Raw genomic sequence first — 24161 nt, forward strand, 5'->3', positions numbered from 1 at the left:
CTTTCTACACCGATTACTCAGTTTGGCCGGGCGGCCAGCTCTAGGAAAAGTCTTGGTGGTTCCAAACTTCTTCCATTTAAGAATGATGGAGTGTTCTTGGGGACCTTCAATGCTGCAGACATTTTTTGGTACCCTTCCCCAGATCTGTGCCTCAACACAATACTGTCTCGGAGCTCAACGGACAGTTCCTTCAACCTCATGGCTTGGTTTTTGCTCTGACATACACTGTCAACTGTGGGACCTTATATAGACAGGCGTGTGCCTTTCCAAATCATGTCCAATCAATAGAATTTACCACAGGTGAACTCCAACCAAGTTGTAGAAACATCTCAAGGATGATCAATGGAAACAGGATGCACCTGAGCTCAATCTCGAGTCTCATAGCAAAGGGTCTAAATACTTATGTAAATAAGGTATTTATGTTTTTGTTTTTTTGATGTGCTAAAATTTCTAAAAATGTGTTTTGTTTTCGCTTTGTCATTATGGGGTATTGTGTGTAGAGGATTTTTTTTTACATCCATTTTAAAATACGGCTGTAACGTAACAAAATGTTGAAAAAGTCAAGGAGTCTGAATACTTTCCAAATGCACTGTAGATGCCAGGATAAACTTGGAGCTGGACCAGGGGAATTTCAGCATGTCTATATAGCCTATGCCAAACAAGGCACTTGCATACACTATGGCAGTGGTTCCCAAACTATTTATAGTCCCGTACCCCTTCAAACGTTCAACCTCCAGCTGCGTACCCCCTCTAGCACCAGGGTCAGCGTACTCTCAAACACACTATACGATACATTTATTAAACATAAGAATGAGTGTGAGTTTTTGTCATAGGACCAGGGCACAAATAATAATATAATAATAATCTATAATTTTGCTCTTTATTTAGCCATCTTACATATAAAACCTTATTTGTTCATCAAAAATTGTGAATAACTCACCACAGGTTAATAAGAAGGGTGGGCTTGAAAGGATGCACATAACTCTGCAATGTTGGGTTGTATTGGAGAGAGTCTCAGTCTTAATTGTCCCCCCTGTAAACGTAACGGACATATACCAGGAGCTGTGCCAGGACCCGCCACGTCTGTTGACTCATCCAGCTGTAACGCATATAATTCACTGGCTTGTATGCGAAGCAGTAATTGTTTCAAAACATCTCCTGCCATGTCACTGATGCGTCATGAAACAGTGTTGTTTGATGAAGGCAATGTCTGCTCAAGAGTTAAGGTTTCCCGCGAGAGAGTAACGGTTAATGTGATTGGATGTTAATTATTTGATTAGGCTACCTGTATTTGACATTGTATTGTTATTTCGCTGAACACTAGATGGTTTAATTTTATTTTTGGCAGTGAAACGAGGCTACTTAGGCGAGAAAAAAACCTCACCCAAATGTATAGCCCTTTGGGAAATATGAATGTACTGTTTGAAAATTTGAATAATCCCCCCCAAAATTGGTATTTTTATTTTTTTAAATGTGAATCACATTTTTATTTGGCTTACCCCCGACGGCATTGCGCTTACCCCTGGGGGTATGCGTACCCCAGTTTGGGAATACCTGCACTATGGTAATAGACTCACAGGTCACAAGGTCAATAACATGACATCACTACTCACGTCAATGGACTTTATGACACATTATAATGGCAGGCCTGTTTTTGTCTCAACATTTATGCACAGAAAATGTAAGATTGTAGTCCTTCATTTTTAAATGTTTTATTTAACTTGTATTTAACGAGGCAAGTCCAGATGGCCCTACTATTATTTTGTTCATTTTTAATGTATGAATAACTTTTAGAATAATGTATTCTTTGTCTCCATACACATTACATTGTAGGCATATGCTAGGCCTACTACTCTACAATTGTTTAGTTTTAGTTGTGGATTGTTTACCAGCGTTAGACTAGATATAATAATTGATGGTAATGTCAATGAGAATCCCAGGGAACCCATCACCCTCCAGCTTCCCTGAGTCTATCCCAATCAAACACTCCTACATTCATTGGGAGACTGTCAGCTGTTCATTCATAAAAACGACCAGGCATCTATCCATGAACCGCTTCAGTGCACAAGAAGTAAACATATCAATATTTCCAAAGCAATTACTTTCATTTTTTACAACATTAAGAATACTGATAGTGTCTCAGCATTTTGCATTAAATGGCTTCTTTCTTGACTTTTGATAAAAGATGACCTTATACAGTGCCTTCAGAAAGTACTCACACCCTTTGACTTTTTCCAAATTTTGTGGTGTTACAGCCTACATTTTAAAAGGGATTAAATTTAGATTTTTTTGTCACAACAATACCCCATAAAGTCAAAGTGGGATTACAGTACAAGTCAAAGGTTTGGACACACCTACTCATTACATTTTTCTTTGTTTATACTATTTTCTACATTGTAGAATAATAGTGAAGACATCAAAACTATTAAATAACTCATGGAATCATGTAGTAACCAAAAAGGTGTTAAACAAATCAAAATATATTTTATATTTGAGATTCTTCAAAGTAGCCACCCTTTGCCTTGATGACAGCTTTGCACACTCTTGGCATTCTCTCAACCAGCTTCATGAGGAATGCTTTTCCAACAGTCTTAAAGGAGTTCCCACATATGCTAAGCACTTGTTGGATGCTTTTCCTTCACTCTGCAGTCTGACTCATCCCAAACCATCTCAATTGGGTTGAGGTCAGGTGATTGTGGAGGCCAGGTCATCTGATGCAGAACTCCATCACTCTCATTCTTGATCAAATAGCCCTTACACAACCTGGAGGTGTGTTTTGAGTCAATTGTCCTGTTGCAAAACAAATAATAGTCCCACTAAGCGCAAACCAGATGGGATGGCGTATCGCTGCAGAATGATGTGGTAGCCATGCTGGTTAAGTGTGCCATGAATTCTAAATAAATCACAGACAGTGTCACCAGCAAAGCACCTTCACACCATCACACCTCCTCCTCCATGCTTCACGGTGGGAACCACACATGCAGAGATCATCCGTTCACCTACTCTGCGTCTCACAAAGACACGGCGGTTGAAACCAAAAACCTAGAATTTGGACTCATCAGACCAAAGGGCAGATTTCCACCAGTCTAATGTCCATTGCTCATGTTTCTTGGTCCAAGCAAGTCTCTTCTTATTAATGGTGTCCTTTAGTTGTGGTTTCTTTGCAGCAATTCGACCATGAAGGCCTGATTCACGCAGTCTCCTCTGAACAGATGATGTGTCTGTTATTTGTTTTATTTATTTATTTATTTTAATGTAAATTTGAACTCTGTGAAGCATTTATTTAGGCTGCAATCTGAGGTACAGTTAACTTTAATGAACTTATCCTCTGCAGCAGAGGTAACTCTGGGTCTTCCTTTCCTGTGGTGGTCCTCATGAGAGCCAGTTTCATCATAGCGCTTGATGGTTTTTGCGACTGCACTTTTTCTGGATTGACTGACCTTCATGTCTTAAAGTAATGATGGAATCTCGTTTGTCTTTGCTTATTTGAGCTGTTTTGCCATGATATGGACTTGGTCTTCTGTATACCACCCCTACCTTGTGACAACACAACTGATTGGCTGAAACGCATTAAGATGGAAATAAATTCCACAAATTAACTTTTAACAAGGCACACCTGCTAATTGAAATGCATTCCAGGTGACTACCTCATGAAGCTGGTTGAGAGAATGCCAAGCGTGTGCAAAGCTGTCATCAAGGCAAAGGGTGGCTATTTTGACGAATCTGAAATATATTTCGATATGTTTAACACTGTTTTGGTTACTACATGATTCCATATGTGTTATTTCATAGTTTTGATGTCTTCACTATTATTCTACAATGTTTGAATAAGTAGGTGTGTCCACATTTTTGACTGGTACTGTGTTTTTTTTTTATTTGTACAAATATATTAAAAAAGAAAAGCTAAAATGTCTTGAGTCAATAAGTATTTAACCCCTTTGTTATGGCAAGCCTAAATAAGTTCAGGAGTAAACATATGCTTAGTAAGTCACATAATAAGTTGCATGGACTGACTGTGTGCAATAATAGATTATTAACATTATTTTTGAATGAGTACCTCATCTCTGTACCCCACACATTCAATTCATTATCTGTAAGGTCCTTCAGTAGAGCAGTGAATTTTACACACAGATTCAACCACAAAGAACAGAGAGGTTTTCCAATGTCTCGCTAAGAAGGGCACCTATTGGAAGATTGGATTTTTTTATTCCTAAAAGCAGACATTGAATATCCCTTTGAGCATGATGAAGTTATTTATTACACTTTGGATGGTGTATCAATACACCCAGTCACTACAAAGATGAAGGCGTCTTTCCTAACTCACAGAGTACCACTATTCATATTTTCAAGCATGGTGGTGGCTGCATCATGTTATGGGTATGCTTGTCATCGGCAAGGACAAGGGAGTTTTTTGGCGATTAAAATATATGTAATAAAGCTTAGCACAGGGAAAATCCTATAGGAAAACCAGGTTCAGTCTGAGTTGCTTACCAAGACAACATTGAATGTTCCTGAGTGGCTTAGTTACAGTTTTGACTTAAATCGTCTTGAAAATCTATGGCAAGACTTGAAAATGACTGTCTAGCAAAGATAAACAACCAACTAAACAGATTGTAGTTGAAGAATGAAAAAATAATAATATGCTAATATGCAAAGCTCTTAGAGACCCAGAAAGACTCACAGCTGTAATGGTTGCCTAAAGAGACTCTAACATGTATTGACTCAGGGGGTTGAATACTTATGGCATCAAGATATGACGTTTTAATTTTTCATACATTTTTTACTAAATTTAGATTATTTATTTTTTACTTTGACATTAGAGTATTTTGTGTAGATCATTGACAAAAAATGACAATGAAATCCATTTTAATCCCACCTTGTAACACAACAAAATGTGTCAAAAGTCAAGGGGTGTGAATACTTTCTGAAGGCACTGTAGATCTATGATTGCCTTTGGCAGCTAATTGTATTCATAAAATGTGTATTGTGTACATTAAAATGTGAGTAAGTGATTTGATTGGTTCCTCTCTGCATTCCCTCTCTGAGCTTGGAGCCCACCTCTCTTTCATCAAATTGACATGACCTATCACTGTTGACATCCATAACGTGTTGCGCTGTGGGCTACGAGGTCTCCCCCACCCGTCCAATATAAATACAGGGACAGCACTTGCCAAGGCACACAACTTCTGCCCTTTTCCACTTGAAACAGATCTCTACCGGCGTTACAGGGATCTAATATCCTCCGTCGCAATGAAAGTAAGTTGCCTATTAGGGAGGTATATTTTGATCTTTGCGTTCTCACGAATGGAGATGCGCATGGCGCGCACAGATTATTACGTTCTTGTCATTTATTTTGAACGCATATTTGTTTTACATTGTCCGCTTGTTCATACAGCATAACTCTACTTTTACATGTTTCAGGGTGTGAGGACTATTACAGCTTATGCACTTGCTCTTTTACTTCTGGCAACGCTCGTCTCCCATTCGTGGAGTGCACCGAAGGGCAGTTTCCAGAGGAGAAATTGGTCGCCTCAGGCAATGCTGTACCTCAAGGGCACCCGTATGTCTACTACCTATTTTAGCCTAATCATACTTTGCATTCCTTTGACATACCTTTTAAATGTATTTCTGCATGTATGTCCTCCACAGAGAATAATTGCAAATAATATGCTAGAAATTAGCTGTTTTTATGGCACAACTATAATGATATTTAATGTAAAGAGATTAACATTATCATTTAAATCTGAAGTTGTCTTATTATTTCCTCATTATGTATGTTTATTTATGAATGCAACTAAAATATATTGTATTTCATAACTGTGTGTGACTGTGTGTATGTTGCTGTTACAGAGGGACGGCGGTTTATCAGCGAGGACAGAAAAGAAGGAGACGTATATGACACATTACATTTAGGTAAATACAATACGCTTGTATTCGGCGGTAGGCACATATTCTTCTTTTGTGTGGCTCTTCTACTGTATGGCTCTGTAAAGTAGTGCACTGTATGGGGAATAGGAGGAGGATTTGAGATTTTACCATCATCTTTTACTTTGACCTATCATTCCTCTGTATGACATCCTTTTTTCAGAGACTCGCAGCCAAAACACAGAGAAACTCAGTGTGAACCAGGCAGCCACAGTCCTGCTCAACTTCCTGCAACAAGCCAAGGAGGACAGTGAGTTGGGTCATATTATAACCTACAGTAATGGTTAAGAATACATCCAAGCTAGCTAGGAAAACCACCTCAATAGGCGCTAATTCAGGCATCGACTTCCCCCAACCACATCCAAGCTATAGGTTTGAAATGGCCATAAAGGTAATTGCACTGTTAACTTTTTTTGTTTCAGGAGAAGAAAATCTTGAACAACTGTACTTTCAAGACTTGCCGGCATGGAAAAGAGAGTACTTCTGATGTGTTTTATAATGTATTTATTATTGTTGATAACATTCTAATCTATTGCATCTGTTGATCTATTGTTGGATGTAGAATATTTAATGCGATGTGAGAAAAACACTGGACTCTAAGTACGGCTACACTGAAAATGTTTCAATGTATTATTTAATAAAATGTGGAATAAAATGATTTAGAATTCATAGCAACACTTGTCTGAGGGTATATCTGATCATAGAAGTAATATGTTCAGGACTAGGTTTGGCCATCCCAGGCTATAGAGAGAGAGACCTCTCAATGCAATTCCTGATATATAACTATTGATTAAACTATTCATGTCTCATATCCTATGGGCGTGAGGGGACTTTTAGCATCAAAAGAATAGGCATTTTCTCTTAGAAAATATACATAGGTAGTATGTGTAACAGCTACTTGAGACTCAGTGTCCCTACAACAGAGCTAATATTGTATGTTCTGGGCTGGAACAAAAACCTCCACATTCTGCAGCTCTCAAGGACCAGGGCTGGCCATCCCAGGCTAGTAGCGAGAGATCTCTCAGTTGGCAGACTCCCCTGGGTGTGTCTTCTTGCCCTCGGGCGTGGCACCCAGAGTGAATGGGGCTTTGATGTTCTGCCTGTCCCTCTCCGCCTCCTTATCTTCATCATACGGCTCTTCATCATCATCCTCCTCATCGCTGTGGTGGGGGGTGGAGTGCACTGACACCGAGGGGGAGGGGGGCACAGAGCCGGGGCGGGGGTAACGGAATCCCTCTGTCTGAGGAGAGAGAGAGAGAGAGAGAGAGAGAGAGAGAGACAAATTATTCACGTCTGTGGAAAAACCACAGTGCAACTGTACCTGTACAATACACACAAAATACAAACCATGAAGAAATGAGCAGAGAGAGAGACAGAGAGAGATTGTTTTACTTAAGAGGACAGTGCTTAGAGAACAGTAGTAACAGATTGCACAAATACAAAATCATGTCTTGTCATTTACTAAAATGTTAGGTTGTCAATTAAAGCGAAGGGAATGGATGAACTCTGGGTCTCTGATGCATCTATAGTGTCAATCAATAGAGTCAGAGGAAGACAAACTCTCCTCCGTATCTCACCTGTGGCGGGGCCAGCGGCTCCATCTTGAACTTGTCAGGGAAAGCCCTGCTGAGAGCCAGGCTCCGGGCGTGCATGTAGAACTGCAAACATAAATCAACTGAATCAATTGAACCACAAGTAAAACACAACTGAACCAATCCCAAATCAACTGAACTAGTCTGAAGAAGGAACAATAAAATACTTCTCAGAGGAAAGAAGGGACATTGTTTACATTATATGTTACAAAAATAAATAGTACCAATAACAAAGAATAGCAATGAAGTTAGCACCAAAAGCACACAATTCAGTGGAATTACTTTCAGTAGGCTGCAATGTTGGTCATAGTATTTTGTTTTCTAAACTTTGTTGCATTGTGAGATCCACCAGCCTTTCAAACCATTAGTTAAACAGGGACATGAACCCATAGCGACTCACCCGTCCCAGGTACCTCCAGTCCAGCAGGTCCGACAGTCTCTCTGTGCGGTTCCTCTGGATGATGCGCTGTCGTCTGGACTGCTGGCAGAACCCGAACATGAACTGGGTCAGCTGGTTACACGAGTCATCTGCCGAGCGGAACCGCCGGTCCACTATGTAGATCCCTGAGAGGAGCGGGACAGGAACGGACCACTGAGACGCAGGAATAAAGTATTCCATTGTAATGTAAATAGAGTATTTATTCTATTCTAAACTGCTGACTGATAGGAAGTAGGGGCTTGAATTTCACTGATAAAAAGAGTTCTTCTGGTTTTGGGGCACTCCCAAAATATATCAGACCTCTTCCATAAGAGGTCAATCAAACTATCTATTGATTTGGTGATGAAAGTGAAGAGGTCTATATGCACGTACATACCGTATGCTGTAGGGTCTGACACATGTTCCTCCATGAAGCAGCCGAAGCCAGACAGGTTGGTGGTCACACTGGGTATTCCCATCACAGTACACTCACCTGGGGAACAATAACAACTCCACCATAGTAGTGCACCCACACATCATACAACTCTCCGCGCACATGAAGGAATACACAAAAACAATGATATAAACATTAGCCAGAGAAAACCCAAGTGATGGAGTTTATGTTTGCAGGCTTTGTAAGTGGTGACAGGTCACCTGGTGTGTATCCCCAGGGCTCGTAGTAAGAAGGGAAGACCCCCAGGTGACAGCCTCGTACAAACTCCTCATAGTCCATAGGAAGCAGGGGACTGGTGGACGACAGGAACTCTGGGTGGAACACTATCTGAGAGTATCAGGAAACATGTCTGTTAGTACCATTTAGAATAAAATATAGAGATCAGCACTACGCTGGTTATACTGTATGCTCTAAGGGTCCTCTGTAGTTCAGTTGGTAGAGCATGGTGCTGGCAACACTAGGATAGTGGGTTCAATTCCCAGGACCAACTGTACGTAAAATCTATAGCTGCAAGTTCCTTAGGATAAAAGCGTCTGCTAAATGGCATATACAGTATACTCTAACACAGGGGCTCCCAAACCTTTTTCCTTCATGACCCACCAATTGAGGTTTCTTTTGAGCCCCAACCCACCATAAGTGTTGTGCGGTGAAAAAACATACACTGACCAAAAAATAAGTAAAACATATTATCGTGCCAGCGGAGAGGAAATGTTGCAGTTTCAAAACTAATCTCCTGCAATTCCACACATCCTGATATGGATCTGAAAGAAAATGTTGCAATTTTAAAGCCAATTTCCTGAAATCCTATACATTTTTCCATGGAGCTTAGAGAACATTTTGCAGTTTTTAAGCCAATTTCCTAGAATTCTACGCATTTTGACATGGCTAATGTTGTGTTGTTATGCTCAAACATTATAACGAAATCAATGTGGTCCTGATCGTCTAGCTTTTATTTTGTTGATTGTAAATTCAAAGAAATGATAAACCTATTATAGAAAAACGTGTAGGTCCATTACCTTTTCTACCTACTTTCTATTTGGTTTAAGTCATTTAAGTTTAATGAAAGCGTTTTTTCTATACGGAAAATGTATTCTAAAAATAAATAAAACAAATGGGGGGGGGGGTAATGTCCTCCCGCGACCCACAGTTGTAGAACCACTACTCTAACAGAATAAAGAATACTTTGATAGTATGTACATTACTACTCATAAGCACGTATGGGTCTTTATGGGGTCTTTTATATTGTCAATGTCTCGGCTGCCAGGCTTTTTCCAGACAATGCTTCAACTGGTTTAACACAATAAACGAGGCAAAACACTATCAAACACGGACATCAAACAAACATCCTGCATACCTTGACTCGGTCAATGCGAGCGTTGAAGAGGCCGATGCGTCTCACGTTGGCCAGGATGGGGTCCGAGGTGTCATCCAGCATGTTGTGAGTGGTCACTGGAGGAAGGGTGTGTCTCTGCGGAGAGGGAGACAGACAGAGTACAGTGTGTGTGTGTGTGTGTGTGTGTGTGTGTGTGTGTGTGTGTGTGTGTGTGTGTGTGTGTGTGTGTGTGTGTGTGTGTGTGTGTGTGTGTGTGTGTGTGTGTGTGTGTGTGTGTGCGAGTGTGTTGTGACAGCGTCATCGTTGTGCACGTGCCTTGAGCAGTAAACATGGCACGTATCAACATCTATAAGTCACTGATCCATGACTAATAACCTTTACGGGTAGACATCAGGAATATGGATCTGAAGGAGAATATCTATCCATTGGCCTAATGATGTTTAATGATTCTCTTCTCCTGGGATTACCCTCAAAAGAAACACAAGCCCTTCTCTCAGAATATATTAACTTGCATGTAAAAGAGTTGCTGAATGGACAGTAATGCTAAAAACATGTCACACGTGAACAGGCTGCTACATCAGCTCTGAGGCGTAAGAACTTACCAGACACGCAAAGACATTTGTCACCCTAACCGCTGTGTGAATGCAGCAAAAGTGGAGACAGACAAGTCATTCTGTACTGGTACATCTAACACAAATGAGACTCAGGGTCAATAGAAATGGCAGTGAGAGTAACAACGGCCACAATCTGTCCAGCCATCAAACACCCGGGTCGTAATTTTACACCTACACACAAGTGACATGAATAAATCTAAGTGACAACACCATTTTCACTGGCACTTTGCTATTCAATACTGCAACAACACCCAATCTATTGACCCATGGCCTGGTGTTATGGCGGTTCAATGATTCACGCTGGGCTGTGTAACTGCAGGGACCATTCATTCATTGATTTTAGCACCAGGAATCCCCCAATCCCATTCTGAATTGATCACCTTACAGAGTGATCTTATAGGCCCATTTTACCACGCCAATGTTAAGTTACTCCTTTCATAAAACAGCAGGGTACAATATATAGGGATTCTCTGTACGATACATCACTATATTTATTACCTTGTTGTCCAGTTGTCTCTGTCTTTCTACCACTCTGGTTGTCTCACACCCCAACTCTGTTTAATTTGATGTTTATCATACAAATGTCTATACGCCGGTCTTTTAATCATAATGTAGACCTGACCCAATCTACAATATGGAGACTGTTAGCATTCTCAACAACCTAACACTTAATGGCTTTATTACTGTGTATAACACACATCTTACAACAATTATACACTATAACATTTACCGGAGTATATTTCATACATTATCTGTCTCTTCAACTCCTACCTGTGTGGCATAGATGGCTCTCTTCATGATGGTGAAGTCGTCTCTGTCCAGGATGGTGTTCATATCAGGGATGTCTCCTCTGAAGACATCATGAGGTCATCAGCAGGTCAGTAAGGCAACACTCAAGTAATCACATTATAACCCGCATGGACAAGCCCTTCATTAACACGGAAGCTCGTTCCACACTTTGGTAACATGGAAGACCCAAAGGTCACACACCATCCGCATGAATGAACTAAGTGAAGCCTTAGTTCATTCATAACAAAAGCCTGCTTAAGGATTGCCTGGCTAAATGGCAGGGTTGTCAAATAGAGAAGTGTTACACTGATATGACATACAGTACAGCTCTGGTGAATACACTGGTGGAAGAGAGCCTGTATTTTTTATTTACATTTAAATTGACTTACTTTAACAAAGCCTCATAAAGCCTCTTGCCAAACTTATCTTTCACAGTGTGAGCAGTGTCCCTGTCAGAGAGAGATACATAGATAATCAGCAAACTGTTTAAGATTTAACATGTTCATGGGAACCTTGTTGGCAACACAAGTTCCAAGGCAACATTCTAAGAAGAATACAAATTAGAATGTTACTTTCAGGAAACGTTTGGCGCTAACACCGCAGACATTTTGCAGAACTCCATGAGGTGTAACGTTGGGGGTTGCAGAAACGTACCAGAGCTGTTTGCGTACCGCCTGACCCTTCAGCGTCTCCACGTTAAAGTTGTTGGTCTTGGCTGGCATGATGAAGAACACCACCACTGTGACGTCATTCTTATGCACCTGGGAGAGAAGGGAAAAAAACTTCAACTGTCATTTTGCTATGAGAGAGACCAGTACATGTGCAGTATTGATTAGAGGTCCATACCCTTAGCAGATAGTTGAGTCTGGACAGTGACTCCAGGAAGATGTCAACTCCCTTGTTGGAGAACTCATATCGTCCAGCAATAAAGAAGAAGAGAGTTTTCTCCAGATTGAAGTCCAGATGACTGACAAAAAACAAGGGATAATAGTTTTATAACGGGCAATAGTAATGTAGTTAACAGTATATTGGATAACAAACTTGAAAACATAATAAGGACCTAAGTTTTACCCATAGAAGTGTCCCCTGATGAATTCCTGAATCCGGCCCTTATTAGTGGAATGAAGGTTCTGGAACTCGTGCATGGCTGAGAACTTCTTGATGTTCAATCCGTTTGGAGTCACCACATCTGTACAGTAGATAGAGAGAAGCCCAGCTTACTTCAATATCAAATATCCCTGCTCTGTCACTTTTTGTTCAATAGGAGGAAATAGAGTGAAACAGGAGAAAACCTTTTTAAACGTGAAAAGAGAATTCTTATTGGACATAAATTGACAATTTCAGGTAGTACCGCCTCCATTTCGAAAGGTTTTGGTACGGTGAACCGTAATGTACAGGACCCTGGCCCCCTCACCTGGTTTCCTGTGCAGCATGTGGTTAGCCTCTACAGCAGTGATCTGGGATACAGTTGTAAAGACATGGGCACAGTGGACAGCAGCTCTCTCCAGACAGTAGCGATGGTAGATCTGCCTCTCACCAGCCTCCTGGTCTATGTTGAACTGACAGGGGCACATCAGAAATCAACACAAGAGTCATTAATAGGTCATTGTTAAGAGATCACTAGTGTGTAAATATCTATTGTCATGCACATTCTAAGTAAATATCAGGTGAATAGTGAATGAAACCTGTGAACACAACTTTTTCAAATGTTGAGATCTACAATAACTATTATTGGGGCTATGGGGTTCATTTCGAGTTTGTTGGGTATCTGTCAATCAAACAGTTTGACAAATGTTTGAAGTAAGATCACCCTTGAGTCTTCTGTCTGCCAGTGATGAGGAGGCTTCCTCTCCATAAGGAGAAGCTGCTGTCAATTACCCTGTCTGCCCAGTGAATGACCTTTAGGTCCACAATGACCTTTTTACACTTAGCCTGAGGGCCAATTACAATACCGTACACCAGCGTGAACACAACACAGACCCATAGCTCATTGACACCCACAGGGAAGATACTATGAGAAACTAAACTCAAACTAACTCTAATGATGCTTAACGTATTATCACGTCAACATTGTCAAAGCAGAAAAAGTTTGTGAGGAATTTGAATAACACAACTTTATTGTGCGTGCGTGCGTGCGTGCGTGCGTGCGTGCGTGTGCGGCCTCTTTACCTTGCCCAGGTTGTTGTAGAAGTCAACATTTCCGGCACAGATGTATCTTCCCAACAGAGTGGCATGGGTTGTGAAAATGGTTGCCAAGGGAATCTTCCGTGAGCGACAGAGAATAAGTCCTGCCCCTACCTGCCACTCATGGAAATGGGCGAGGACATTGGGCGAGTCTCCAAGCTCGTCGGTTAACTAGGAATGAAAGCAATTAATTACTGATAATTAGCTCTGAAATCTCATATTACCCAAGAGGGTGAATATGTCTTGGGTAAAAAGAAGTAGGCTACTGTATAATTTATTTTCAAAGGTATCTGACATTAAGGTATTCACATCAAGCATAAACCTCTTTCAGAGTATTTTTCGAAATATCCTTAACAACCTGACAAATTACCTCTTTAAAGAACCAGGCAACCATGGATCCGAAGATGAGTGAGTCGTTGGCCTCTCTGTCATGGGCGGGCAGGCCGATACCACAAGTGTCCCACAGATCCCCCTTCCATCGGTCCAGGTTCCAGGCTGCTGACCCCGTGTCAAATAGGATCACATAGGGACTGCCCTCGATCAGCCAGCGCCCAAAGTACACCTAAAACATACAGTATAACCCCAACACAAGGGAAAGATATGTGTGGTTCTACAAGACAGTACCAATCAACACGAGACCCGCAATCACAGTATCAAACACATGGGGCAAAGCTGAAATACTACTAAATAATAGTTTCTGAAGCTGCTGATGTATTTGTTTGTTTCTGATCCTGGAGATGGAGTTTGTCTGCCATCTTGTGGATTCATCGCCTCTATCTAACTCTATTGGCGCCAATAGTCTAGGCCTACTTCTGTAGAAGTGCATGTCTGCCCTCTGCTGGCCAGGAAGTACTGCTACAGTACTACTATTATCCACTCGCATGTCACAGCCATAGAATAGAATAGAAAATAATAGAATAGAGTAATTCTGTAGTAGAGTACCAGGCAGCCGTTGTCATTGAGGGCACCCATGGCTTTCTTGATGGCTGGGTTGGGGGGCTCACACTGCTCCACCTGGGTGTTAAAGTTGTGTTCGTAGTACGGCCCCATCATGAATAAGTTCTCCCCCCATTCATCCACTGTTATCTTGGCCTTGGTCTGGATAACTGTGTAGATCCCACCCACTGGAGGAAATATATATAATATACATGAGATTCAAACTTTCTAACCTGTGACTTGTTATGACAACCATAAGGGGAGGTGTGTCCACATATTAAGATATAATTCTGCATGATATTGTGTGTTTTGCATGATTAATAGTCCAAGATACACTGGAATTAACAAAAACAAAGACCATGATATAAATAGCTTATAAATATAAATAAAAAACTGAAAATGCTGCATAGAAGATAAGCTACAGTTGTCAAATATTTGTGAAGAGGACCCTCAACAATCACAAACCACTGTATTATGTTTGCACACCATCATATTGTAGGCGTATAAGACATTTCCCTGATGCCAAATACATTTACTCAGCATACATTTTTTACATTACATTTTAGTCATTTAGCAGACGCTCTTATCCAGAGCGACTTACAGTAGTGAATGCATACATTTCATACAATTTCATACATTTTTTTTTTTGCATACCTGATAAACAGTGTTGGGGATGCTACTCTTAAAATATAGTTTACCAAGCTACTAATTGCTTCAATCTGGAAGAAGTAAAGCTACCCTTAAGAACAATATAGTTTACTTAACTAAATTGACTTTGAAAAAGTATTTCACTACGTCCAAACTGCATCTGAAATGTCATAGACTACAAATTGCAATAACAGATCACTTTGGGTTCATATGTAAACAGAACGTGTAATTTAGCCTACTAAATACAAAAACATTGTTTCAAGTAACATCTAGGCAAGTCTGATGCCGAATAATGAACGAAATTCTTGCCTACCCAAAAAAACACAACCAAGATTTGAATTCAATTCAACTACCACCAAGCTACTGCAAAATGTAGTTAAATTCAAATCAAATCAAATGTTATTTGTCACATGCGCCGAATACAAAAGGTGTAGAGCTTACCCTGAAATGCAGTTTTAAGAAAATAGAGATAAGAAAGTATTTAATTAATAAAATAAAATAAAAAAATATACACCTCCGTTCAAAGATTTGGGGTTACTTAGAAATGTCCTTGTTTTTTCAAGAAAATCACATTTTTCGTCCATTAAAATAAAATAAAATTTATCAGAAATACATTGTAGACATTGTTCATGTTGTAGATTAGTACTGTAGCTGGAAATGGCAGATTGTTAATGGAATATCTACATAGGCGTACAGAGGCCCATTATCAGCAACCATCACTCCTGTGTTCCAATGGCACGTTGTGTTAGCTAATCCAAGTTTATCATTTTAAAAGGCTAATTGATCATTAGAAAACCCTTTTGCAATTATGTTAGCACAGCTGAAAACTGTTGTTCTGATTAAAGAAGCCATAAAACTGGCCTTCTTTAGACTAGTTGAGTATCTGGAGCATCAGCATTTGTGGGTTCGATTACAGGCTCAAAATGGCCAGAAACAAAGAACTTTCTTCTGAAACTTGTCAGTCTATTCTTGTTCTGAGAAATTAAGGCTATTCCATGTGAGAAATTGCCAAGAAACTGAAGATCTCGTACAACGCTGTGTAATACTCCTTTCACAGAACAGTGCAAAAGTGGGAAGCCCCGGTGCACAACTGAGCAAGAGGACAAGTACATTAGAGTGTCTAGTTTGAGAAACAGATGCCTCACAAGTCCTCAACTGGCAGCTTCATTAAAAGTACCTGCAAAACACCAGTCTCAACGTCAACAGTGAAGAGGCAACTCCGGGATGCTGGCCTTCTAGGCAGAGTTGCAAAGAAAAGCCATATCTCAGACTGGCCAATAAAAATAAAAGATTAAAATGGGCAAAAGAACACAGACACTGGGCAGAGGAACTCTGTCGATATTCCATCTATGTCGATATTCCATTAACAATCAGCCGTTTCCAGCTACAATAGTCATTTACAACATTAACAATGTCTACACTGTATTTCTGATTAATTTTATGTTATTTTAATGGACAAATTTTTTTATTTTCTTTCAATACAAGGACATTTCTAAGTGACCCCAAACTTAAAAGTAACACAATAAAATAACAATAATGAAGCTATATACAGGGGGTACCGACTTAAAAGTAACACAATAAAAGAACAATAATGAAGCTATATACAGGCGGTACCGAGTCAATGTGCGGGGGTACAAGTTAGTCGAGGTAATTTGTACAGTGACTATGCATAGATAATAAACAGTGAGTAGCAGCAGTGTAAAAACAGGGGGGGGGGGGGGGGGGTTTGGGGACCCATGCCAAATCTTTTCAGTCTCCTGAGGGGGAAAAGGTGTTGTTGTGTCCTCTTCATGACTTTCTTGGTGTGTTGGACCATGATAGTTTGTTGGTGATGTGGACACCAAGGAACTTGAAGCTCTACCTGCTCCACTATAACCCTGTCGATGTGAATAGGGGCGTGTTCGGCCCTCCTTTTCCTGTAGTCCATGATCATCTACTTTGTCTTGCTCACGTTGAAGGAGAGGTTGTTGTCCTGGTACCAAACTGCCAGGTCTCTGACCTCCTCCCTATAGGCTGTCTCATCGTTGTCGGGGATCAGGCCTACCACTGTTGTGTCGTCAGCAAACTTAATGATGGTGTTGGAGGAGCCGTGCTTAGCCATGCAGTTGTGGGTGAACAGGGAGTACAGGAGGGGATTAAGAACACATCCCTGAGGGGCCCCAGTGCTGAGGATCAGCGTGGCAGATGTGTTGTTGCCGACCCTTACCACCTGGGGGCGGCCCGTCAGGAAGTCCAGGATGTGTTTAGTCCCAGGGTCCTTAGCTTGGTGATAAGCTTTGTGGGTTGAACTAGTTGAACTACATATATAGAAGTTCACTACTCCCAACACTGCATAAGTGATAACCTCTGAACTCTTCACATAAACAACAGGATAGACTCAGACAACAGATCCGTACGTGTACAGTACACAGAACTGAATCAATCAATCAATCAATCAAATGTATTTATAAAGCCCTTCTTACATCAGCTGATGTCACAAAGTGCTGTACAGAAACCCAGCCTAAAACCCCAAACAGCAAGCAATGCAGGTGTAGAAGCACGGTGGCTAGGAAAAACTCCCTAGATAGGCCAGAACCTAGGAAGAAACCTAGAGGAACCAGGAAGAGCCCTATACTACAAAAAGTACATCATGTTTTTATGATCATTGGGACTCTCATGTCTAGTTCAGTCTATTTTCTAGGAACACACATTTATTTTGCCAGTAAGGTTAAGGTTCATATAGTATATATAACCATAGTTCATATGGTTCACACATCCTCTTACACAAACAACATTAAGACATATGTATTTGACAGAGATTGTGTATTTATCTTCAATTTAATGTTTAAAGGTTCAGACACTGAGACAGTTAAAGTTCTCCACAGTGTAATTTCACTGTATTTCAATATTTGCTCTTTTGTGGCCAAAGATTCAAAGATGACCATATTTAGCAAAAATGAGATGACAGGTGACACTGGCATTAGGCTGAACTGTCACAGCTCCAGAGGAATTTTAAGATGATCCTCTCAATCATGATAGTATCCCATATCTGACCACTCTGGACCAATAGTCCAGGGGTCATGAACTCTGTAAGAGTTGCTCCATATTTGTACACTTCACTGCAACCCATCTTTACAGAACAGTAGTAACACTGCCTAAAATATATGATGGACTATTACAATTGAAAGGTCATCAATAGCATCTGTAGATAATGCATACAACATTGCATCCACTGTCACTATTACATTCACTGAGGAGGGACGCAAAACAGTTATACTCCAAGGACCAAGACCATTGGAAGAGACTTTACAGTGAATTGTCTGTCTCCATGCAAATAATTCTCGGTCAGGTAATACTAACCTTTATTAGTGACCTCCCAGGCTACCTCAAACAGCAGCAGGTCGTCTACAGGTAGATCTTCCTCATCCCACAGAGGCAAACCGCTCAGTGACGTCATGGATAAGGAACGGGTCAGGGGCATGTTGCTGTCAACAAGTAGAGTTTTTGAAGTTAAGAAAAGGTAAGTGCCACTGATGCTCTCTCAGTTTGTTGGTCCACTCCTCTGTAGGTTCAACTGTAAACTGTCTATCTTCTCACACCCGAATATCCCACTGGAGTTCACTTGGACTCAGAAGAGGATACAACACACATCCCATTGTCCCAGTTCGTCACTCGTAGCAGTCCACTGTCCAGCCCGCCTACTTTTTGTGATTGAATCCGACCCTCGTCTTTGAACAGAAAGTCAACATTCCCTGGCTGCATGCACGGGACTGAAGTCCACACACAGACATCAAGAGTAATGTTTTGACAAAGCCAATAGTGAGCCAAAGTGGAGAATATACAGATGTAGGATCTTAATTTGAGCCAGTTTGCTACAGCAGGAAAATAATCCTGCAGCAACAGGAAATATTAATTATTATGAGGATTATGATTAATTGACATTTTTATAGGGGTTGATAAATTTTTCATTACTGGAAATTACAAACTTTAGAAGGCATTTTAAAACTCAAATACACTACAAGTTTGCATTTCCTGCTGTGCAGGACAATTCTCAGCAACAAAAGAGCGATCAAATGAAGATCCTACATAAATTATATATGAAAGTTTTACCGTCATTATTCTGTGGTTTCCCTAGCCTTAAACAGTACACCAAATTCATGATATTAAAATACTCATTCACATTTGGATATTGTATTTTTTATATCAAAATGTAAATGTTTATTATTTATATCATGAATTTGTCCATACTATTTATAGGGCTATGGTTTCCTCCTTATTTAGGCGCTGTAGACTATATTAGGCCTACTGGAGTTTTATTATCATGCACATCATATGTCTGCAATTGAGGGACCTCGACATTAATTACAATAGCCTAAATAATTACACAAATCACATTTTTGTTTTGAAACAATAGCTTAAGTTAGGGAAAAAACAGTAATTGCGACAAAAACGTTCGCTTGAACTTTGCTCCTCCTCATTCAGTGACAGCCAAATGTTAGGGCTGTGTAATGTATATCCACACATTGAAACCTGACCTCGCTCTTAATCCATGTTCAGTCCATGTAGCCTTTTCAAGTGTATAGTCCTTTTCTCAATGTTGCCTAGCCTATAGGTGGTTTAGCCTATAGGTGGTTTAGCCTATAGGTGGTTTAGCCTATAGGTGGTTTAGCCTATAGGTGGTTTAGCCTATAGGTAAGCCTATTGGTGGTATATGGCATAATTTCTCAGCAAATAATCTCGATTCATTCGTAGAAATAGGCCTTATATGTTGTGTTGGCTATGCAAACACTTGGCACCCCCATTCGTCCTGAATGGGGTTGAATGTTGGTCAAATATAATGCATCCGATTCTGACAGACCGACATTACAAGAATCAATCATGGGTGAAGTAATTTAGTATTATCAATCATCACTATTGGACAACCTCAGGAAGCAGATGGAGGCAGTGCTAAAGAAGCCTTCAGGAAGCACATCAGGTCAACTTGAAAAAGATGCAATGGATATATTTGACAATTTCATTGACCCTTTTGCTGGCGTTGCAACAACATTTAGACAGGACAGTGTTATTAAGAAGCAGTTTAGCTGTTTGGATGCAGAGGAAATTCCAAACGCTCAAAACATATGCAGGATGAAATGTGGAGGATCAAAATACTTCTTTATCAAAGACAAACTATTTCATTATGTACCATTAGTCAAAAGTCTAGAGCAGTTCTTATCACCCAAGGATTGTGTCTGTGGTTGAAAAGGGACCCCAGATGTGCAGGGAAAGTTTTTTTCATGACATTGTTGATGGTGCTCTTCTAAAATCACATCCCTTATTTTCAGAGAAACCAAAGGCATTGCAGATGGTTCTGTACACGGATGAAATAGAAATCTGTAATCCACTAGGATCCTTTGCATCAAAAAACAAGTTGTTAATGGTGTACTACACCCTAGGAAATATAAATCCAAAATTCAGGTCTAAACTGGCTGCTATCAGGCTACTTGGCATAGCTAGATCAGTAGACCTCCGTCAATCTGGTGTAGATGTAATATTGAATAGAATCAAAGAAGACATGGATGCATTGTACAGTGGGGTTAAAATGCTAATTATTAACGGAGAGAAAACAATATATGGTACCATGGTCTCTCTCTCTGGAGACACCCTAGCACAACATGAACTAGCAAGGTTCAAAGGGTGTGGGCTTTGCCTGCACTTGTCCTCAAAAGAATGTCAAAAAAGAACTTGTCCTCAAAAGAATGTCCTCAAAAGAACACTGAGTGTTCTTTTGAGGACATGCAGACACACTTCAATGAGGATGCATATACTAAAAGGACATTGGAGAAGCATGTCAGAAAGTGTGATGAAATAGAAAAAGGTACAGACGGACTTGCCTCGCAACAGCCTGAGAACAACATATGGGATCAATAGAAGGAGCAAGTTAGTTGAATTCCCAGCCTTTGATATCATACAACAAACTCCGCAAGACATTATGCATGTAATTCTGGAGGGCATAGCCCCGTTGGAAATCAAATGTGTTTTGAATCATCTTGTTGTGTCAGGACAGATTGATCTGGACTCAGTGAATTCTGCTATTCTTGGTTTCCCTTATTCCCCTCTAGATGTTAGAGATCGGCCTTCCCCAATTTATGTTAGTACATTAATGTCAAGTGATGGTAAACTAAAACAGTCATCTGGGCAAATGCTTGTCCTGCTAAGGATATTGCCATTTGTTTTGGAGAGTTTGGAAGTCAATGCATATATACAACTGATAATTGAGTTAATAGAGACTGTACAGATAGTATTTGCACCTGTTCTTTCCATTGTGACTGTGTCTAGGTTGAAGTTACTCATTGAAAATCATTTGAAGCATTGGAAGGAGCTTTTTCCAGACCGCAATGTTACACCTAAACAGCATTATATGATACATTTGCCATCACAGATAAAGTCTTTGGGTCCAATGGTTTGACATTTGTGTATTCTTTAAACAATGGGCTTCCAAGCTCAATTTTATAAATATTTGCAAGTCTTTGATCAACCAGAACCAAATATATGAAGCTGCCAAAATGTTGACAGTTCAATGCACCCAATTTTTTCAAATGAAAGGGAGATGGGACCTGTATCAGAGGTTAAAGATCTACAATATTTCTGTGGAAAATTGAGGGACTTTCTAGGTTTCAATGAAGTAAACCATGCTGTATCAGTCAAATGGCTTGTAATACATTCTAATAAATACATAACTCAGAAGTCCATGATCTTTGCCGAAGTACAGAATGGTAATATGCCAGAATTTGGACTGGTCTAAAGCACATTTCTTGTTGATTCTAGGCTTTATTGTTTGGAATAGCAACCATTTCAAACTATATGCTTTGATAGAAACATCATGGCTTATCAAGTTGAGGTCCCACACCTTGCACAGGCCACTGAGTTAGTGGATGCTGAAAAGCTGGTTGATTTTACCTCCAACATAAAAACTGGCTGATAAGAAGAAATATCTTGTCAGACAAAAAACAAGCATATATTGCCTTGATTTAAGATATTTAATCTTACTTAGATTTAAATTTTTGCAGTGTATGGATGTTTATTTTTTACTTTAGCCAAACGCATAACACGTACTCTTTTCATATCCCTCAATCATTTTACATTTTTTTATCCTCTCATGCACTCTAGCAAACTGCATCAATTCAACAATAACCACATCTGACGGTCATATTTTCAGAGAAAAGACATCCCTTGGCTCGGTTGTCAACATTTCCTAGAACGTAATGAACTATTCATTTCAGCACCACTAAACAGTGGACAGCGCTCCGAACGCGACTCATTCGCTGTCATCTCGCTCCTAACAATCCGGGGCATACAGACGGAAATATAAAAGGCACAGAATACACGTCATGTATCAAAGAAAGACAGCTTAGTGTAGATAACATATAGTTTCTTTCTGCATCACTTGCTTTTGACAGAATGAGAATGCTGGCATTTTTCCTTGTTTGTGTAATAACTCGCCAGTATGGAACATCGGGAACTCCAACGCATGGATTTGGGTGGACGGATATCCCAGGTAATTTCTTGATTTGATATATTCTAATTACTTTTGGATTTCTTATAGGTTCATTTTCTTCTCATAATGTCCTGAGCCAAACGTTGTAATATCCAAAAGTAATAAGCTAAGAAAATTCGATTTTATAATTTGATGCTCTCTCTTTTCTCAGGACATACACCAGCTAAGGTGCAAGTGAGGCACTCTGTGGTGATAGGAAGCGAGATTGTCAGTCCGAATTTACCTGGCGATGCGAACCTTTGTTACCTTTTGAAAGAGGGTGATGAAGACCAGCGACAAATGATCTGCAAACATCGTTTAACTCGGACCAGCAAATTCAACTTCAACCCGTTTGGGCTCCGATTTGGAAAGCGCGATAAATTTGACCCATTCAAGGCCAACCTCATAAGATCCAGGACAAGCAAACTGTTGCCTATTCTACTCTACCTCCGAGAACTAGAAGTTCCTGCCTAAATTGAAAAGCATTTTCTCTTCCCAAGAAGGAACCAATATTTAAACAACGGAGACGGTCAATTTCTTATTGTTGTAGCAGTTATAGCAGCGTCGTTATAGCACGTCACTTATGAGGTAAAGAGTGTGTGTCATATTGTCTACTTGTAAGTTGGGTTTGGGAAATACAAGTCTGCTAAATAAAAGTTTTGTACATGTATTGTGTGATGTAATTATTATTACACTAAATGGCCAAAAGTGCACCACATTAGCAAAAGTATGTGGACACCTGCTCGTTGAACATCTCATTCCCAAATCATGACCATTAATGTGGAGTTGGTCCCTCCTTTGCTGCTATAACAGCCTCCACTCTTCTGGGAAGGCTTTCCACTAGATGTTGGAACATTGCTGCGGGGAATTTCTTCCATTCAGTCACAAGAGCGTTAGCGAGGTCAGGCACTGATGTTGGGCGATTAGGCCTTGCTCACAGTAGGCTTTCCAATTCACCCCAAAGGTGTTTGATGGGGTTGAGGTCAGGGCTCAGTGCAGGCCAGTCAAGTTCTTCCACACCGATCTTAAACCATTTATGTATGGACCTCGCTTTGTGCACGGGGGCATTGTCATGCTGAAAGAGGAAAGGGCCTTCCCAAAACTGTTGCCAAAAAGTTGGAAGCACAGAATTGTCTGGAATGCAGTAGCGTTAAGATTTCCCTTCACTGGAACTAAGGGGCCTAGCCCAAACCACGAAAGACATACCCAGACCACTATTTATCCTCCACCAAACCTTAGTTGGCACTATGCTTTGGGGCAGGTAGAGTTCTCCTGGCATCCGCCAAACCCAGATTTGTCCATTGGACTGCCAGATGGTGAAGCGTGATTCATCACTCCATAGAACACATTTCCACTGCTCCAGAGTCCAATGGCGGCAAGCTTTACACCACTCCAGCCGACACTTGGTATTGCTCATGGGGATTAAGCTTGTGTACGGCTGCTTGGCCACGGGAACCCATGTTATGAAGCTCCCGACGAACAGTTCTTAAGCGGACATTGCCTCCAGAGAGTTTGAATCTCGGTAGGGAGTAATGCAACCGGCGGTCCCGTTCTGTGAGCTTGTGTGGCTTACCACTTCACCGCGGAACCATTGTTACCACTTCACAATAACAGCACTTGTAGTTGACCGGGGCATCTCTAGCAGGGCAAAGATTTGACCAACTGACTAGTTGGAAAGGTGGAATTCTATGATGGTGCCACGTTGAAAGTCATTGAGCGCTTCAGTACGGGCTATTCTCCCAATGTTTGTCTATGGAGATTGCATGGCGGTGT

General features: G+C 40.5%; 2 protein-coding genes across 2 annotated transcripts; one reads left to right on the top strand and one right to left on the bottom strand.

The window, feature by feature from the left end:
• Positions 1–5204: 5204 nt before the first annotated feature.
• Positions 5205–6600, top strand: LOC106566434 (spexin prohormone 1). The gene is made up of 4 exons (XM_014134466.3): positions 5205–5560; positions 5851–5913; positions 6089–6175; positions 6348–6600. The coding sequence occupies exons 1-4, from the start codon at positions 5413–5415 to the stop codon at positions 6410–6412; spliced, it is 363 nt and encodes a 120-aa protein (XP_013989941.1). The 5' UTR covers positions 5205–5412; the 3' UTR covers positions 6413–6600.
• Positions 6413–18595, bottom strand: gys2 (glycogen synthase 2). The gene is made up of 16 exons (XM_045699682.1): positions 18233–18595; positions 14252–14433; positions 13680–13871; positions 13295–13480; positions 12540–12684; positions 12197–12314; positions 11972–12092; positions 11780–11886; positions 11515–11574; positions 11108–11186; positions 9744–9857; positions 8590–8716; positions 8333–8428; positions 7918–8081; positions 7503–7583; positions 6413–7165 (listed from the first exon to the last, which is right to left on the bottom strand). The coding sequence occupies exons 1-16, from the start codon at positions 18351–18353 to the stop codon at positions 6947–6949; spliced, it is 2112 nt and encodes a 703-aa protein (XP_045555638.1). The 5' UTR covers positions 18354–18595; the 3' UTR covers positions 6413–6946.
• Between the last annotated feature and the right edge of the window lie 5566 nt (positions 18596–24161).

This window comes from Salmo salar, chromosome 17 (assembly GCF_965601325.2).
Source record: "Salmo salar chromosome 17, fSalSal1, whole genome shotgun sequence".
NCBI classification, from domain to species: Eukaryota; Metazoa; Chordata; class Actinopteri; order Salmoniformes; family Salmonidae; genus Salmo; species Salmo salar.